This window comes from Manis pentadactyla, chromosome 2 (assembly GCF_030020395.1).
Source record: "Manis pentadactyla isolate mManPen7 chromosome 2, mManPen7.hap1, whole genome shotgun sequence".
Taxonomy (NCBI): Eukaryota; Metazoa; Chordata; class Mammalia; order Pholidota; family Manidae; genus Manis; species Manis pentadactyla.
Window position 1 is genome coordinate 210258767 of NC_080020.1, and position 21400 is coordinate 210280166.

Genomic DNA, 21400 nt, shown 5'->3' on the forward strand with positions numbered 1-21400 from the left:
GGCTCCTCTCCCCTCCCCTCAAACTTTTTTGGTCATGTGTAAAATGGGGCTAACACACCCTTACATTATATGATGACTGTGAGAATTAAATCTTTTTTTTTTTTTTTTTTGGTGAAGTAGTAGTGACCATAATTGAGTTAAATTAATACAGCCTAGCTGTTTCTTCTTGGAATAAAGATGACAGAATGTATCCAGAAAATAGTAAAACACAAAGCAAAATCACTCCTACTCTGCATATAAAGTATTTTTACTATGTAACAGGTACATAGCAGTCAGCAAAAGTTCCATTTTCATCAACAAAATTTAATTGAAAGAGTTACCTTTCAATTTCCATTTTCATCAAGAAAATTTAACTGAAAGAGTTACCTGGTTCAAACCATAAAATCATACTTACCATAGCTACTTCTGGCTAAAGTATTTTCTTAGAACATGAGTTGAAAATAAATTGGTAATTAACAGAAAAACATCCACTACATATCACAGTATACTACATACATACAGTTATATTTAGCTTAATAATCAGCAGTATACTTTCATCCCAAAATGTGGGTTCACTGATTCTTAGCCAATTCTTTGATATTTTCACAAAGTCAAGAGTTAAAGACTTTTATTCATAATCTGAATTTGCTGTGCCTCTCCTCTTTAGCTTCATATTAATATCCACAAAACTACAAGGCATTCTCAATGTAATTGGTTCAGGGATTGACTAAATCATATATATAACAGTTTCCCCTTCACTATGTCTGTCAAAATAAAAATTTTAACTGTGTTGTACAGTCTTCTACTAGGCCATTCAACTTGTCAACAATCTTGTCTCCTACAATTTTATACATTCATTTGGTCACTATATTCCTACCACGATCCATTCTTGTAACTTACTCTTATCTTTAGAGTATCTGCTAGTTTGTAATTTACTCTTATCTTCAGAGTTGGCCATATTCCTCCTCCTACCCCACTCCCATTAGGAGTTTTTAATTTTTGATTTGCTTTACTTTCATATTACATCTTGTCAGAGGATTTAATTCTTTGACTTGTTCTGTACATTAAAATTTTTTATTATAGGTATTTCAAACACAGGGAAGTAAAGAATATACAATCCAAAATGTTAATTTGCAAAAAGAAACTATATTATATGAAATAATATCTCTGGGGTGAGAGAAAGAAGCACTCGTAATCAGTAAAACACTTTTGGCTTTTCAAAATAGTAAATACCTGTCTGTATGGAAAACTATGCTGCTATTGAGCAGGGCTATAATTAGTGGCTGATTTCCACGGCTTTCCATTTTAAGAAAAATGCAGTTTACATGAACAATTAAATATGTTAACTCCTCTTGCACATGACATCTTTATTATCATCCAATTGAAACAAACTGTTCACAAGCTATGAATAGGTATTTTAAGTACATTGTAGCAATATTAAAAACAAGTGACAGAGGCAATACTAAAATCTTGTACTACTAATAAAATGTAGTAATTCTTGATGGCAGTTCTAATGAATAATACAACTTTTTATTTTATATTATGCAAAAAGTCAAGACTATTATTAGATATGAATATGGGTATGATACCTACGGTATAAGACTGAAGAATATGATACTTTTATACAAATAAATATTTTAAGAGTCTCACTATAAAGAAACTAAGCAATTCTAATGATTGTCACTGTTCAAAATATTTTGGAAATTTTTTTAATTTTATAGGAACTTCACAAATCTTTGTGGATTATTTTCAATCAGGCAAAAGTACTTTTATGCTCTGTGCAAATGTGATAAATGAAAGTGCTTAACAAATTTAGGTCCCAAAATATAGTTAAAAAGAAACTAATTTATCCTTCCTAAGGTTTTGTAGTCTATTGCTGAAGAAAATTCTTAATAAACAGAACAATGTGTTCTTGCCTAGATGCATTTATTTCTGGTATAATGTTAATAAAACAACATCACAAAGAAATAAAACTGCAGACCAGTATTTCTTAGGAATATGTGCAAAAATTCTCAAACAAAATGGTAGCAAACTAAACCCAGTAACAAATAAAAAGATTTATATACCATGAACAAGTGAGATATATCCCAGGAATGCAAGATTGGTTTAACATTGAAAAATTAATACATCGTAATAGGTAGAATTTTGAAAAAAGCACGCTAATAGATACAAAAAAGCATTTGATAAGATCCTACATCTCTGCATGATAAAAATACTCAGGAGACTAGGAATAGATGGGAATGTCCTCAGAATGAAGACCTGGTAATTTATGAAAACCCACAGCTAATGTCACATTCAATGGGGAAAGACAAAGTTTCCCCTCTAAGATCTGGAAGAAGACAAGGTTATTTACTCTTGACACAGAAAAGATACAGCCTATTCCTACTTTTGCACAAGTCAATTTTGTCACAGATCTGGAAAACTAGGTTAAGGAAACTATCTAAAATATAGAGAAAAATCATATAATAGCAGTACTATTTATAAAACAAAAAGTTAGCAGTGAAATAATTAGTCAATAATGGGGAAATAGTTCAATTATAGTATATGAACTGAAAAGACTATTATAAAGCAATCAGAAATTATAAAAATGTAGCTTGGAAAAATGGAAATGCTTTAATGTTAAGTGAACAGAGTAGGATACAAATAATTTATCTGTTGTTAATTATGACTACGTAAACTATGTGTATGACCAAAAACCCTACAGAGAATTAATAGAGATCATTTTATGTGTGCGTAGTTAAGCTTCCAAACTTGTAATATATAAACCCTTGAGAGGAAGTTTCTTTATTTCACAGGATTTTTGGTATATTAGATAATACAGGCAATGTAAAAGTTAAAAGCAAAGTAAATCTTAAAGAACTATGAGAATTAATTATAAATTTATATTTAAAAATTCATAAATTCAAGAAAAAACTCAAAAATTGATTCTAATTCTCAAATAAGCTTAATTTACTTCATGAAAAATAGGCTATTTCTGTGTTTCCTTAAATACTAAAACTCACCATAAACTTAGTTTATGTTGACAACAGTAATAAATACATCAAAAAAATATTTTAAGATATTTGGACTAGAATTGACATAATCATTTCTGAAATGAGGAAGTAGTTTACTAGGAACACTAGTAATTTCCTTAGTTATTTTGCATGAATCATCTCTCTTTTTTTTCTTGGTCTCCATGTTAGCAGAAAGGAAAAAATTATAGTACTATTTCTTTAATTCATGAGGATGCTGCAAGGTCTTTTCAAAGAATCAAATCATGTGACATCCTAAGGAACTATTTTTCATACATCCTTTCACAAAATTCAAAATAAAAATGTAGGAAAAGAATCCTTTCAGGGTAAATCAACTTTAAGAAGTTTACCCAGGGATAATTTATGGTGGTTTTCCTTTAAATAAACACTAACTTGTCACCATGAGTTTAAACTATTATGTACCAACAATGATTTGTTTCTGCTTCCCTAATGAATAATTCACCTTATTAATATGCTTACTTGTCATCTCTTTATTGGAATTATGAATTGTCCAGATAAAACATCACAAAAAACATTTGCTGAGACAGTTTTTTTTAATATGTCCAAGTAGTTGTGGAAATTATAAAATTCAAGACTAAGAAATGTGTGTCTAATGCTCTGCAAAGTAAGAATTACAAATTCCAAGTTTTATGAATTCCAGGACAGCACTTGCAAGCCTCAAATAAGTCACTTTATTAACTAGATTACAGAAGAAACATATCATGTGTGGAGAGGTCTATATAATGCTAGTTGTCTATTAAATTCTCCCCATGTGAGAAGGCAAATAGTGACTCTGTGGCATCTTACTACACTGATGGGCAGTGACTGCAATGGGGTATGGGGGGGATACGATAATATAGGTGAATATAGTAACCACATTGTTTTTCATGCGAAACCTTCATAAGAGTGTATATCAATAATACCTTAATTTTAAAAAAATTATCCTCATGTGAGTTTAAGCCCTGTAGTGACTGAGAGATGGGAGAGATAATCTATCTTGTTTTGCCTGTTGTACCATAGTGTACTTTAAGGGTAACTTAAAGATTTTTTTTTTTTAGGGAAATTTTGAGAAAATATAATTTTTGTCTTATGCCCTAACTTAGGATTCTAAACTCTAGATGAGACAACATTGTACTAACTGCTCACTTATAAGCTATTTAATATGTTTTCCCTATCTTATCTTTTTTCGGGCTAGGTGGGCAGGTTACTATATTTATTATTGGTCACTAAAAAAAAATTTTAAGCATGGATAGCTCTTGTTTTCTGAGTAAAATGTCAGAGAAATTTGTTTACTTGCAAAAAGCTTGAGGTCTGAGGGTTCCACTTTTCTTCTGGTCTTCCATGCCATGTATTTAAGATGCTTAAACAAACCTGAGGAGTAAGGGAAAAAGCATGAATGACGTTGAAAGGTGTGCTTTTTAAAGCAAACCATCACAACTAGAAGCAAAAATGAAATGCTATCATGTCAAAGTATCTCATTTCTATGTTCCCAAACAAAACCCTAAGGGTCAGTCTCTTAAAATAAACTGGCATTGTCAGATGTGATTCCAAATCTGTGTAGCATTACCATTTCTTCATAATGAAAAATGAGTATCTTGTATTGCATGTTAATAAAAAGCTTATTTTTTAATGAAAAATAACTCCTCTCCCAAAAAATTTTTCAGTAAGTAAAAGTGGTACCATTTTATATTTTAAAAATATCTTAAAAAATTTTTTTTATTTTGAAAATAGGATTGGCTTAATAGAAGAGGTTTTGACTTCATATCTGCCTCTACATTCAATTTGTTGCAATATATTGTTTTAGTTTAAGTATATGAATAAAATCTGGCCTCACAAACAGAAATTTGGAAAAGGGAGGACCTCACAGAACCTTTGAAAGGGTCTTGAGTATCCCCAGGGTTGGTTAGAAAAACTTTAAGATGCATTAGACAGTTGTTCACTCAGACAGCAAGAATGAACTCAAACCATCAGCCCAACAGACTAATAGGTAATTCTGGAAAAAAAAAAAACTGGGGACACTTTATCTGTACTTGTAAACTAACAATTTCATAATATGGGCAACAGATTTGGAAAATAAACAGTTCTTAAAAAAGCAAGGAAGTCTCAAAAAACTAAAAATAGAAATATGATATAACCCAGTAATTCCACTTCTAGGAACCTGAAGAAAACAAGTACCCTGATTTGAAAAGATATATGCACGCATATGTTTATCATCACATTATTTACAATAGCCAAGATATGGGAGCAACTGATGTCCCCATCAATAGATGAATGGATAAAGAAAATGTGGTACATATACACAATGGAATATTATTTAGTCATAAAAAAAGAAATCCTGCCATTTGTGACAACATGGATGGACCTAGAGGGTATTATGCTAAGTGCAATAAGCCAGGCAGAGAAGACAAACCATATGATTTCACTATCTGTGGAATCTAAAAACGAAACAAAACAAAATGAAATGAACAAAACAGCAGTAGATTCACAGACACTGAGAAGTGACTGAGGTTACCATGGGGGGAGGATTGGGAGGTGGGGAAAGTGAGGGAGACAAAGGGGAACAAAAATTCTCAATCATAATATATGTTGGTCACAGGGATGGAAGTATATAGAGCATGGAGAATATAGCCAATGATTCTGTAACACTTTCCTATGTTGTCAAATAATAACTGCACTAGTTAGGGTGAGAATTTAGTAATATGGGTAACTGCTGACCACTGTTATATACTTGAAACCAATATAATACTTCAATATAAAAAAAGCAAAGAAGTCCATCTCCTTGCTATTCTTTCAATGCTTCATGAAAGCAATAATGCAAAATACATGAATTCATTTAGCAGGTGCATTAATTTTAAAAGACTTTATCTTTGTGTTTTAGTATTTAAAGTACTGTTAAACATCCCATCCCCACTTGATATTCAGAGCCTCTCTGTGACTACCAATGGCAGGTGTTCTTATCCCTATTTACAGATCTAAAACCCACAGTTAAAACTATTGCTAGTGTGTATCAGATAAGACTATACAATTCAAGAATACTGGACTCTCAAACCCTTACCTTCTTCCTTTGACCATTAAGTCTAAAGGAAGTAATTTCTTAAATGCATTTTAATATTTTACACTTAAAACTCCATTTGGGTTCCAGTCTCTCACTTGTGTAAGACCAAGAATTGCTATTTCTTATCTGCTCAGTTATAAAAAGACCTATTTCTTTGCTCTCCTCAAAAAAGTAAAGTGTACCTCTGGTTAAATCTCTTGCAACAAACCAAGAAAACAAATCCCAGTTTTACAATCTGAGCTTATAAGGAAGAAAAAATAATAACTTCCAAGCACAGACATAAGGTAAACTTCTCCTGAAACGAGGAATGCAAAACCCGGAAAAACTTGGGCCATCTTGAGGAAACCAAGTCAACTTCAAGCACTTGCTAGTCTCACATCATCAAAGAAGTGTGTGCTTTTGAAGTCTATAAATTTCTTCTGATATTCTAGTGATTTTTAAACAGTACTCTCAACAAGAAATTTATTGCTGAATTTTGAAAAGTGGCCTTTCTTATAAATTTAATTTCAAAGGTTTATTGCCACATGAAATGATTTTTATTATACTTTTTTGTCAACTTTTTTGTTTTTTGGATAGGAATGCACCTTCCTATTTATAAGAAAATATAAAACATTTTACTGAAAATTGAACTTTAAAAAGAAGTTCACAATTATATATATAATGGAAAACATGGATAGATATGATAATCAAAAAAATTATGATATGCAAAAAAGAAACAAAGAGTTGACAATACTATGCTTTTGCCATTCATCTATCTTCAGGTACGTGTAAAAAGATAACTGGAATTGGAGAAGCAGAAAGTCAAGAAAGGTGAGTGGCAGACAGACACCTTGCTCTGCTATACCCTGAGTGGAGCAAGCTCTCGCTTGGCCAAGGAATGTGTTGATTAAGTCACTCAGTAACTTCTTAAGACAAAGTGTTTCTTAATATTATTGTGTTTCTGCCCTTTTCAGTCCCTTCTCTCTCATTCCTCAGGCTAATCTTCACATATACGGAAGAGAAGCATGAAGGAAGCCATGTACTCTCAGGAGGAAGGTAACTAAAACAAAACTTCCGTTCAAATTACAAAGAACCTTTGATTGTAATACTTTGGTGTTAGAAACAGAAGACTGCAATTACATTACCTTGCCATCATTATAAAGGTTTGGATTGAATCTCACACTATGACCACCAGTTGTCTCTAGATTCACAAGAGGGGGTGAACTGGGATAATCTTGAGGAAAATATACATCAAACTCAAAGCAGCCATTTGCATAAGGGGTGTCCGCTGGACCAGTTATCAGAACCTAGTATGCATACACAAATACACAAAAAGCTTATATTACTACTCCCAACACTGCTATTTAGAAATACACAATCCAGCAATAAGAACAACCTTCTTACATCCAATAAACACACCTACCAGACTGTGTTAAAAGTGAAGTTAAAAGTTAAAAAATAAATAAAGGACTAGGAAATGGTTTTAGACTACAATTAATGTGATTTGGTTTTTGTGAAAATGGTCTATCAAAAGAAAGATGCCTTACTGGCAAGCAGAATAGCTTTTAAAATACCTTTTAAAATATTAAGTTACTTTTTTTCTAAGAGCTTTCCTTCTTGATGTTCTCTATAATGTTTTCAGCAATTGCAATTCTAGGTACATTCATTATCAGATCTCAAAGGTATGAGCATAACTTCCTGCTTTAAATCTTCGGATAAGTTAATGCTTTAAGAAATAACTTACTTTATAACATTTTTCTCTGTGATAATGAGATAAGTAGATAACAAGAATAAAGTTCTCCTGTGACAACTTTTGACAAAAAGGTTCTGAGTAAACAGGTATTTCCCTCAGGGTAATTGGTAGTCCACAAAACAGTAAAGAACCCAACAGTGAGTGTCAGAATTATTTAATAAATTTTGTTTAAGTCAATCAACAGATATTTATTCTGCAAGGCATGAGCAGCAAAGCCTCTGGTCCTGACCAGCTGTGTGTGGGGGCAAGTGGCACTAGAGTCTCAATTTGTGATAACTCTCATTTATGCTCTGGAGCTCCAAGTTGGGATCCTTTACGTTACATACAGCATAAAACTTAAAAGAGACAAAGTCACAAGTGATCTTATGTGGTCCATTTAGTGATAAAATACTTCTCTAGGCAATTATCCTGTAATTGGCTCTATTGTTTGTAACAATGAGCAGGTAAGAGTGTGGCCAAATAAGCAAGGTCTATAAGACTTCTATTGAAAAAATTATCCAAAAAAGCAAAACAAGCAAGCAAACATAAAAACCATCCGCAAATCAACTGGTCAATAGTTTCACCTGTGTATCTAAGGAAGACAGATTATTTAACCCATGAATTAAATAATAAATGTAAAGAAAGGTCCACCTGTGGTATCAAATCTTTTAAATTTTCTTCTTGCAGCAATTGCTTGGAATTTAAGGCCAGATCACCACAGTGGTAAAACATAAAGGTGCAGGTTATTTATTACTGTATTATCATTGCACAGTTCATAGATCTTATGGATCTGTAAATACATAAATTTCCCAGGAACAAAAAAAAAAAGAATGAATTTTGAAGACTGATTGTATAAAACATGAGAGAAGTACCTTGGATGACAAGGAAGAAATACTGTGACATTTTCTACTGACTATCACCAAATCTTTTCTTACTGTGTTCTAAAACTATGACAGGCTGTATTTTAGTATCATCTTCTATTGCTATTCTGAACAGACTCAACCACATACTCTAAACTGACATCAGAAAAGGACTCTTTTCACTGATGTCTAAAATGGTCAACAGAATTTTTGTTGTATTTGTTAAAATTCATGCTGCTTCTAGTACTCTGTAATATACAAATAGATTAGCCAGAGAGCTACAGGAACATGTTGTTTCTTCCTACCTTCATTATGTCAAGTCTCTCTTCATCACAGCGCACAAACACACTAGAAGACGATGAAAGAGGCAGTGAGGTCGAAAGAGTCACAGCTTCCTGGGCAAGGCGGCGGGCTCTAGCAGCACTGTTAGCATCATTTGCATTTTTCACCTGAGACATGTAGTGGTAATTTACTTTAAAACCCAATTTCCCATCTTCATCTTCAGAAACCATCTCAAATGTATCTAAAAGAAGAAGAAAAAATACTGAAAGAAAAAAACCCAGAATGGAGTGTAGTTGTTACAACAACAAAAAACCACGAATAAATCACTAGCCCCTCTTTCACCCAAAATGGAGAGGACTGCAGTGTGGAAGAACAGCAAACTATACATATTTATGTATCATCCACTGTTAAATAGAAGGAATATGAAATGGAAGCAAAAGAAATGATTTTTAAGCAGTGTGGACATTCTGGCAGATTCTATCAACTAGCTAAAAGACAATGCAAAGTAGAACACAATTGAGAGTGGATTAAAGATGGTGGTGTGAGAGGTGAGACCTCCTCCTAAAACCACATATAATACGAAAATATAATTAATACAACTAATTCTGAAAGAGGAACATGAAAGAAAGTTGTGCCAGACTGCAATACCACTGGAGAAAAGAACAGACCTCACGGAACAGGGTAACGTACCAAAGCTGTGACACAGCGGGACTCAAGCCGTTCACCTACCCCGGCTCACCAGCGGGAGGGAAACAGCAGGGAGGGAGTGGAGGCCTGGGACTGCTGAACACCTAGCCCTGGAGAGCTGCTCTGGGAGCATGAACCTACATTGCATGGTGCTCTGGTGATTAGTGGGGTTGGAAAGCTAAGACAGGTGGAATACCTGGAGAGACTGAGATTCCAGCTCCTTGTGGATAACAGATCCATATCTGGCTGAACAGGGTGGGCAGTCTGAGAGACTTCCTAAAAACGAGAAGGCTGCTAAAGTGGCAAGGACTGCACAGAGCTTATTGCTCAGGAGAAAGGACAGGTACACAAAACTGTCCAGATACACTCTGCCCAGCAGATTGGGAACGATCACAATCTTCAGGCGCTCCATCCCCCTGCCTGGCTACACAGCTCCAAGGCCCGCCACCATGATAAACTGCACCTTCTTCCCAGCCAGCCCCCACCTGGATCACAAACCGGCAAAGCCGATCCTGGCATCATGCCAGCCACAGAAAAGCCCTGGCTACAGCAGCTACAAACGCAATGCATAGAGGCTTACACCTGTGTGTTCACCCCACTGGTTCTGGCAGGAGAGATAGGCACAGCAGCCAGGAATCAGGAAACAACTCTTTCCTCCCCCCAGGCACTAGCACCACGCCCCTGTGACCAGCGACATCGCTCCAGGGGCTGGGCAGCTCCAGAGAGTACAGCTTCTGAGAACTACACGATGCCACACACAAACAAGAAACATCAAAGAAACCTGGTTCAAACAAAAATACCACAAACACCGGAAAAAGAGTCAAATGAAACTGATCTCATAAATCTTCCTGAGATTAATAAAAATCATTAACATGCTCATAGAGGTACAGAAAAATATTCAAGAACTTAAGGAAGGAATTTAGGGTGGAGATGCAGTCATTAAGGAACACAATGGAGGGTTTTAAAAGCAGATTAGATAAGGTGGAGGAGATGATAAATGAAATAGAAATTTGGAGAAGAGGAATACAATGAAGCTGAGGCACAGTGAGACAAAAAGATCTCTAGGAATGAAAGAATACAGAGACAACTGTGTGACCAATTGAAATGGAACAATATTCATACTATAGGGGTATCAGAAGAAGAAGAAGAGAGAGAAAGAGATAGAAAGTGTGTTTGAGGAAGTAATTGCTGAAAACTTCCCCAATGTGGGGAAGGAGATAGACTCTCAGGCCATGGAAGTGCACAGATTTCCCAACACAAGGTACCCAAGGAGGACACCACCAAGACATATAATAATTAAAATGGCAAACATCAAGGGTAAAGACAGACTTTTAAAAGCAGCCAGAGAGAGAAATAAGATCACATACAAAGGAAAACCCATCAGAATATCATCAGACGTCTCAACAGAAACCTTACAGGCCAGAAGGGAATGGCATGGTATATTTAATGCAATGAAACAGAAGGGCCTCGAACCAAGAATACTCTCACCAGTAAAGTTTTCATTAATTTTGAAGGAGGGATTAAACAATTTCCAGATAAGTAAAAGCTGAGAGAATTTACCTCCCATAAACCACCTCCACAGTGCGGGACTGCTATAGATGGAAGTATTTCTAAGGCTAAATAGATGTCACCAGGGGAAATAAAACCACAGCAACGTAGAACAATGCATTACTAAGCAGATAAAAAATCAAATCAACTACCCCATAAGTTAGCACAGGATAAGCAAAGAGTACAGAATATAATACCTAATATATAAAGGATGGAGGAGGAAGAAAAATGAGGACAGGAAAAAATATAAAAAAGAACCTTTAGATTGTGTTTGTAATAGCATACTAAGTGGGTTAGATTAGACTCTTAGATAGTAAGGAAGTTACCCTTCAGCATTTGGTAACCAAGAATCAAAAGCCTGCAATGGCAATAAGTACATACCTATCGATAATCAACCTAAATGTAAATGGTCGGAATGCACCAATCAAAAGACACAGAGTCACTGAATGGATAAAAAAACAAAACCCATCTATATGCTGCCTACAAGAGACTCACTTCAAACCCAAACACATACACAGACTAAAAGTGAAGAGATGGAAAAAGAACTTCATACAACTAATAGGGAGAAAAAAGCAGGAGCTACAGTACAAGTATCAGACAAAACAGACTTTAAAACAAAGAAAGTCACAAGAGATAAAGATTACATAATGATAAAGGGGTCAATCCAACCATTATAAATATCTATGCAACCAATACAGGAGCACCGACATATGTGAAAAAAGTATCAACAGAATTAAAAGGGGAAATAGAATGCAATGCATTCATTCTACAAGACTTCAACACTCCACTCACTCTGAAGGACAGATCAACCAAACAGAAAATAAGTAAGGAGACAGAGGCATTGAAAAACACATTAGAACAGATGGACCTAACAGACATCTACAGAACAATTCATCCAAAAGCAACATGATACACATTCTTCTCAAGTGCAAATGGAACATTTTAAAGAATAGATCATATACTAGGCCACAAAAAGAGCCTCAGTAAATTCAAAAAGATTGAAATTGTACCAACCAGCTTCTGAGACCACAAAGGTATGAAACTAGAAATAAATTACACACAGAAAAGAAACATTCTACAAATACATGGAGGCTTCACAACATGCTCCTAAAAACCAATGGATTAGTAACAAAATAAAAACAGAGATCAAACAATATATGGAGACAAATGACAACAATAATTCAATACCACAAAATCAGTGGGACGCAGCAAAGGCCGTAGTAAGAGAAGTATACTGCAATAAAGGCCGACTTCAAGAAAGAAGAACAATCCCGTATGAACAGTCTACACTCACAAGCAACGAAACTAGACAAAGAAGAACAAATGAGGCCCAAAGCAGTAGAAGGAGGTATGTTAGAGGAGAAATAAATAAAATTGAAAAGAATAAAACAATGGAAAGAATCAATGAAAGCAGGAGCTAGTTCTTCAAGCCAGTAAACAAAATAGATAAACCCCTAGCTAGACTTATTAAGAAAAAGAGAGTCTACACACTTAAACAGAATAAAAAATGACAAAGGAAAAATCACAGAAATACAAAGAATTATGAGTGCATACTATGAAAAATTAAATGATAACAAACTGAATAACCTAGAAGAAATGGACAACTTTCTGGAAAAATAGAACCTTCCAAGGATGACTCAGCCAGAAGCAGAAAATATGAACAGACTAATTACCAGCAATGAAATTGAATTGGTAATCAGAAAACGACCCAAAAACAAAACTCCCATACCAGATGGCTTCACCACTGAATTTTATCAAACATTTAGTGGAGACCTAATACCCATTCTCCTTAAAGTTTTCCAGAAAGTGGAAGAGGAGGGAATACTACCAAACTCATTCTACGAGGCCAGCATCACTCTAATACCAAAACCAGGCAAAGACACTACAAAAAAAGAAAATTACAGAACAACATACATGATGAACACATATGCAAAAATACTCAACTAAGTATTAGCAAACCGAATTCAAAAATACATCAAAAAGATCATGCATCATGATCAAGTAGGATTTATTCCAGAGATGCAAGGATGGTACAATATTAGAAAATCAATCAACATCATCCATCACATCAACAAAAAGAAGAACAAACACCACATGATAATCTCCATACATGCCAAAAAAAGGACTCAAAAAATTACAACATCCATTCTTGATAAAAACTCTCAACAAAATCGGTATAGAGGGCAAGTACCTCAACATAATAAAGGCCATATATGACAAACCCACAGCCAACATCATAATGAACAGCGAAAACCAGATAGCCTTTCCTCTAAGATCGGGAACAAGACAAGGATGCCCACTCTCCCTGCCTTTATTCAACATAGTTCTGGAGGTCCTTGGCATGGCAATAAGACAACACAAAGAAATAAAAGGCATCCAGATTGGTAAAGACGAAGTTAAACTGTCACTGTTTGCAGATGACATGATATTGTACATAAAAAACCCTAAAGAATCCACTCCAAAACTACTAGATCTAATATCTGAATTCAGCAAAGCTGCAGGATACAAAATTAACACACAGAAATTTGTGGCATTCCTATATACTAACAATGAACTAGCAGAGAGAGAAATCAGGAAAACAATACCATTCACAATTGCATCAAAAAGAATAAAATACCTAGGAATAAACCTAACCAAGGCAGTGAAAGACCTATACTCTGAAAACTACAAGACACTCATGAGAGAAATTAAAGATGATACCAAGAAATGTATACACATCCCATACTCATGGATAGGAAGAATTAATATTGTTAAAATGGCTATAGTGCCTAAAGCAATCTATAGAGTCAATGCAATCCCTATAAAATAACAACAGCATTCTTCAAAGCACTAGAGCAAATAGTTCTAAAATTCATATGGAATGACAAAAGACCCCGAAGAGAGAAAGCAATCCTGAGAAGGAAGAACAAAGCCAGGGGGATTATGTTCCCCGACTTCAAGCTCTTCTACAAAGCCATAGTAATCAAGACAATTTGGTACTGGCACAAGAACAGACCCATAGACCAATGGAACAGACTAGAGAGAACCCAGATATAAACCCAAGCATATATGGTTAATTAATATATGATAAAGGAACCATGAATATACAATGGTGAAATGACAACCTCTTCCACAACTGGTGTCGGCAAAACTTGACAACTACATGCAAGAGAATGAAACTGGATTATCGTCAAACCCCATTATCAAAAGTAAACTCAAAATGGGTCAAAGACCTGAATATAAGTCAAGAAACCACAAAACTCTTAGAAGGCAACAGAGTCAAAAATCTCCTGAATATAAACATGAGCAGCTTTTTCCTGAATGCATCTCCTCGAGCAAGGGAAACAAAAGCAAAAATGAGCACATGGGACTATATCAAACTAAAAATCTTCTGTACGGTAAAGGACACCATCAACTCAACAAAAAGGCATCCTACAGTATGGGAGAATATATTTAACAATGACATATCTGACGAGGGGTTAACATCCAAAATTTATAAAGAACGCACATACCTCAACTCCCAAAAAGCAAATAACCCGATTTAAAAATGGGTAGAGGATATGAAGAGACAATTCTCCAAAGAAGAAACTCAGATACCAAACGGAACATGAAAAGATGCTCCACATCACTAATTATCAGGGAAATTCAAATAAAAACCAGAATTAGCTATCACCTCACACCAGTTAGGATGGCCAGTATAAGAACAACAAATGCTGGCGAGGATGCGGAGAAAGGGGAACCCTCCTACACTGCTGTTGAGAATGTAAGCTAGTTCAACCATTGTGGAAAGGAATATGGAGGTTCTTCAAAAAACTAAAAAGAGATCATGGGAAGATGGCGGCGTGAGTAGTTTAGTGGAAATCTCCTCCCCAAAACATATATATTTATGAAAATACAATAAATACAACTATTCCTAAAAGAGACACCAGTGGATGCAGTACAACAGCCAGGATACATGTACATCTGCAAGCCCTCAACATCACACAAAGGGGGTAAGATACAAACCGCGGCCAGGCAGGACCCGAACGCAACCCCCCCCACCAAGACCCGGAGGGAAGAAAGGAGTTGAAACGGGGAGGGAGTGAGAGCCCAGGACTGCTAAACAACTAGCACTAGAAATCCACACCCGGAGCGCAGACACAAGGTGCACAGGGTGCTGGATATTAGAGAAACGGAAAAGCAAAACCTGTGGGCAGGTCCCCGCAGCCGATGCCTGAGACAAAAGAAAAGTGAATGCTTTCTGCAAGTCTTAAAGAGACAGGGACCCGACAGCTGCATGAAGTCATCCCAGCACACGTAGCCAGCAGTTGGGAATCCCGGGGAACTTTAGGTGCCCTAACTCCCTGGGGGACAGCGCAGCTCTGAAGCCCATCATGGCACTAAGCAGCCTGCCTGTCATTCTTCCACCTGGCGCGGACCCCGACATACCGGCCCAGTAGTGGGAGAGTGGCAGCGAGCACTGGGGGCGGTGGTGCCGGAGGGGACTGGGAGCGGATTGTGTGTACTGGCAGCGCCAGAGGGGACCTGGAGCGGCTTGTGTGAGCCCGCTGCAGCAGCAACCAAACAACCTGGGTGCGGCCCGCGTGCGCTGGCGGCAGTGACATCAGAGGAGCCCAGGAGACGTTCACGGGGGAGAGGCCAGCATGCACCTGCAGCAGTGCCAGAGTGAGCAGCCGTGTTCCCAGCAGCCGACCAGAATCCCAGCCCGACGCACAGCTGCCCGGGCCAGACCCAAAGGCGGCTGCTGGTACACAGCTGCCCAGCAGAGGCACCGCTACTGAAGAGGAGCACACCTAGCATGCCTGCCACTCCCCGCAGGACTCTGCACTGCTCTGACGGAGACCCCACCCACAGCAGCTTAGGGGATGAACCTGGTGGCTGCTCCAGTACTGCGGGTAACCGAAACAGGCAGCGGAGAAGGGCAAGGCATCCAGCAAGCAGGAAAGGACTCTCTTCTCCTACCTGATACACCCACAACCTGCCTACAGCCACCGCTATCACCATGAAAAGGCAAACAACCTTAGTCCAGTCCAAGATAGTTCAGACAACACCTGAGAGAGGATCTACAAAGACAGACTTAACCAGTCTCCCTGAAAAATAATTCAAAATAAAAATCACAAACATGCTGACAGAGCTGCACAGAAATATACAAGAGCTAAGGGATGACGTCCAGAGGGAGATTACAGAAGTGAAACAATCTCTGGAAGGATTTATAAGCAGAATGGATAAGATGCAAGAGGCCATTGATGGAATAGAAACCAGAGAACAGGAACGTATAGAAGCTGACGCAGAGACAGATAAAAGGATCTCCAGGAATGAAACAATATTTAAGAGAACTGCGTGACCAATCCAAAAGGAACAATATCTGCGTTATAGGGCTACCAGAGGAAGAAGAGAGAGAAAAAGGGATAGAAAGTGTATTTGAAGAAATAATGGCTGAGAACGTCCCCAAACTGGGGGAGGAAATAGTTGCTCAGACTATGGAGGCATACAGATCTCCCAACAGAAGGGACGCAAAGAGGACAACACCAAAACACATAATAATTAAAATAGCAAAGATCAAGGACAAGGAGAGAGTATTAAAGGCAGCCAGAGAGAGAAAAAAGGTCACCTACAAAGGAAAACCCATCAGGCTATCATCAGACTTCTCAACAGAAACCTTACAGGCCAGAAGAGAATGGCATGATATATTTAATGCAATGAAACAGAAGGGCCTTGAACCAAGGATACTGTATCCAGCACGATTATCCTTTAAATATGAAGTAGGGATTAAACAATTCCCAGACAAGCAAAAGTTGAGAGAATTTGCCTCCCACAAACCACCTCTACAGGGCATCTTACATGGACTGCTCTAGATGGGAGCACTCCTAGAAAGAGCACAGAACAAAACACCCAACATATGAAGAAGGGAGGAGGAGGAATAAGAAGGGAGTAAAATAAAGAATCATCAGACCGTGTTTATAATAGCTCAATAAGCAAGTTAAGTTAGACAGTAAGATAGTAAAGAAGCTAACCTTGAACCTTTGGTAACCACAAACTTAAAGCCTGCAATGGCAGTAAGTACATACCTATCAATAATCACCCTAAATGTAAATGGACTGAATGCACCAATCAAAAGACACAGAGTAATAACATGGATAAAAAAGCAAGACCCATCCATATGCTGCTTACAAGAGACTCACCTCAAACCCAAAGACATGCACAGACTAAAAGTCAAGGGATCGAAAAAGATATATCATGCAAACAACAGGGAGAAAAAAGCAGGTGTTGCAATAGTAGTATCAGACAAAATAGACTTCAAAATAAGAAAGTAACAAGAGATAAAGAAGGACATTACATAATGATAAAGGGCTCAGTCCCACAAGAGAATATAACCATTATAAACATATATGCACCCAATACAGGAGCACCAATATATGTGAAACAAATACTAACAGAATTAAAGGAGGAAATAGAATGCAATGCATTCATTTTGGAAGATTTTAACACACCACTCACTCCAAAGGACAGATCCACCAGACAGAAAAGAAGTAAGGACACAGAAGCACTGAACAACACACTAGAACACATGGACCTAATAGACATCTACAGAACTCTACATCCAAAAGCAACAGGATACACATTCTTCTCAAGTGCACATGGAACATTCTCCAGAATAGACCACATTGTAGGCCACAAAAAGAGCCACAGTCATCTACATGTGCTCTCTTACAACACTAAACTATGTTTTCTACCTTTATCTTGTATCTACCTACCACTTCAGCATTTTATTAAAAATCATAATAATAAAGAGAGAAATGTGGTATCCACATATAAATCAAGTATAAAAACCAAATGAGTATTCATATTTGAACTGACTGTTTAGAGTTCATAATGCATGAGCAAAACCGAAAGTTTCTGTGATGACTGCCCTTGTACTGTTCACTATGTAACTTATTCATTATGTAAGAATTTGTTCTACATGTAAAAACTTGTTTGTTATGCCTCAGAAGATTGGAGACTGACAAAAATTAGGCTTGGGGTGGAATAATGATTGTGCATTGAGCATTGACTCCCCTATACAGAATTTTATTGTCGTTAACAACCATTTGATCAATAAATATGAGAGATGCCCTCACAAAAAAAAAAAAAAAAAAAAAAAAAAAAGGACAGACTTCCAATGGTAAAATAAATTAGTAACCGGGATGTAATGTATAGCATAAGGAATATAGTCAAGATATTGTAACAGCCTGGTAGGGTGATAGCTGGAACCTAGAATTATGTATATAAATGTTCTACCACTGTGTTGTACACTTGAAACTCATGTAATGTAATACTGTGTGTCAACTACCCTTCAATAAAAAATAATTATTAAAAAAAAAAAAAAAGAGCCACAGTATATTCCAAAAGACTGAAATCCTACCAACCAACTTTTCAGACCACAAAGGTATAAAACTAGATATAAATTGTACAAAGAAAGCAAAAAGGCTCACAAACACATGGAGGCTTAACAACATGCTACTAAATAATCAATGAATCAACGACCAAATTAAAATGGAGATCCAGCAATATATGGAAACAAATGACAACAACAACACAAAGCCCCAACTTCTGTGGGACGCAGCAAAAGCAGTCTTAAGAGGAAGGTATATAGCACTCCAGGCATATTTAAAGAAGGAAGAACAATCCCAAATGAATGGCCTAATGTCACAATTATCGAAATTGGAAAAAGATGAAAAAATGACGCCTAAGGTCAGCAGACGGAGGGACATAACTAAGATCAGAGAAGAAATAAATAAAATTGAGAAGAATAAAACAATAGAAAAAAATCAATGAAACCAAGAGCTGATTCTTCGAGAAGATAAACAAAATAGATAAGCCTGTAGCCAGACTTCATAAGAGAAAAAGAGAGTCAACACACATCAATAGAATCAGAAACGCGAAAGGAAAAATCACGACAGACCCCACAGAAATACAAAGAAATATTAGATAAAATTAGAAATACTATGAAAACCTATATGCTAACAAGCTGGAAAACCTAGGAGAAATGGACAACTTCCTAGAAAAATACAACCTTCCAAGATTGACCCAGAAAGAAACAGAAAAATCTAAACACACCAATTACCAGCAACGAAATTGAAGCAGTAATCAAAAAACTACCCAAGAACAAAACTCCCGTGCCAGATGGATTTACCTTGGAATTTTATCAGACATACAGAGAAGACATAATACCCATTCTCCTTAAAGTTTTCCAAAAAATAGAAGAGGACGGAATACTCGCAAACTCATTCTATGAAGCCAACATCACTCTACTACCAAAACCAGGCAAAGACCCCACCAAAAAAGAAAACTACAGATCAATATCCCTGATGAACGTAGATGCAAAAATACTCAACGAAATATTAGCAAACGGAATTCAAAGATACATCAAAAGGATCATACACCATGACCAAGTGGGATCATCCCAGGGATACAAGGATGGTACAACATTAGAAAATCCATCAACATCATCCACCACATAAATAAAAAGAAGGACAAAAACCACATGATCATCTCCGTAGATGCTGAAAAAGCATTTGACAAAATTCAACATCCATTCATGATAAAAACTCTCAACAAAAAGGGTATAGAGGGCAAGTACCTCAACATAATAAAGGCCCTATATGGCAAGCCGACAGCCAACATCATACTGTACAGTGAGAAGCTGAATGCTTTTCCTCTGAGATCGGGAACAAGACAGGGATGTCCACTCTCCCCACTGTTATTCAACATAGTACTGGAGGTCCTAGCCACGGCAATTAGACAAAACAGAGAAATAAAAGGAATCCAGATTGGTAAAGAAGAAGTCAAACTGTCACTATGTGCACATGACATGATATTGTACTTAAAAAACCCTAAAGACTCCACTCCAAAACTACTAGAACTAATATCAGAATTCAGCAAAGTTGCAGGATACAAATTTAACACACAGAAATCTGTGGCTTTCCTATACACTAACAATGAACTAATAGAAAGAGAAATCAGGAAAACAATTCCATTCACAATTGCATCAAAAAGAATAAAATATCAGGAATAAACCTACCCAAGGAAGTGAAAGACCTACACCGTGAAAACTACAAGACATTCTTAAGAGAAATTAAAGAGAACACTAACAAATGGAAACTCATCCCATGCTCCTGGCTAGGAAGAATTAATATCGTCAAAATGGCCATCCTGCCCAAAGCAATATACAGATTCGATGCAATCCCTTACAAATTACCAACAGCATTCTTCAACAAACTGGAAAAAATAGTTCAAAAATTCATATGGAACCACCAAAGACCCAGAATAGCCAAAGCAATCCTGAGAAGGAAGAATAAAGTGGGGGGATCTCACTCCCCAACTTCAAGCTCTACTACAAAGCCACAGTAATCAAGACAATTTGGTACTGGCACAGGAACAGACCCACAGACCAGTGGAACAGAATAGAGACTCCAAACATTAACCCAAATATATACGGTCAATTAATATACGATAAAGGAGCCATGGACATACAATGGGGAAATGACAGTCTCTTCAACAGATGATGCTGGCAAAACTAGACAGCTACATGTAAGAGAATGAAACTGGATCACTGTCTAACCCCATACACAAAAGTAAATTCAAAATGGATCAAAGACCTGAATGTAAGTCATGAAACCATAAAACTCTTAGAAAAAAACATAGGCAAAAACCTCATGGACATAAACATGAGTGACTTCTTCATGAACACATCTCCCCGGGCAAGGAAAACAAAAGCAGAAATGAACAAGTGGGACTGTATCAAGCTAAAAAGCTTCTGTACAGCAAAGGACACCATCAATAGAACAAAAAGGTATCCTACAGTATGGGAGAATTTATTCATAAATGACAGATCCGATGAAGGATTGACCTTCAAAAAACATAAAGAGCTCACACACCTCTACGAACAAAAAGCAAATAATCCAATTAAAAAATGGGCAGAGGAGCTGAATAGACAGTTCTCTAAAGAAGAAATTCAGATGACCAACAGACACATGAAAAGATGCTCCACATCGCTTGTCATCAGAGAAATGCAAATTAAAACCACAATGAGATATCACCTCACACCAGTAAGGATAGCCATCATCGAAAAGACAAACAACAACAAATGTTGGCGAGGTTATGGAGAAAGGGGAACCCTCCTACACTGCTGGTGGGAATGTAAATTAGTTCAACCACTGTGGAAAGCAGTATGGAGGTTCCTCAAAATGCTCAAAATAGAAATACCATTTGACTCAGGAATTCCACTTCTAGGAATTTGCCCTAAGAA

General features: G+C 36.7%; 1 protein-coding gene across 14 annotated transcripts in view; it reads right to left on the bottom strand.

The window, feature by feature from the left end:
* Nucleotides 1-21400, bottom strand: part of BIRC6 (baculoviral IAP repeat containing 6) — a 285292-nt gene that overhangs the window by 18008 nt on the left and 245884 nt on the right. For all 14 annotated transcript variants that reach the window (XM_036931659.2, XM_057497290.1, XM_036931657.2 and 11 more), the window contains 3 exons: nucleotides 8922-9139; nucleotides 7170-7331; nucleotides 4284-4361 (listed from right to left, as the gene is read on the bottom strand). In XM_036931659.2, the coding sequence (XP_036787554.2) occupies nucleotides 4284-4361; nucleotides 7170-7331; nucleotides 8922-9139 (458 nt within the window). The remainder of the gene's footprint in view (nucleotides 1-4283; nucleotides 4362-7169; nucleotides 7332-8921; nucleotides 9140-21400) is intronic.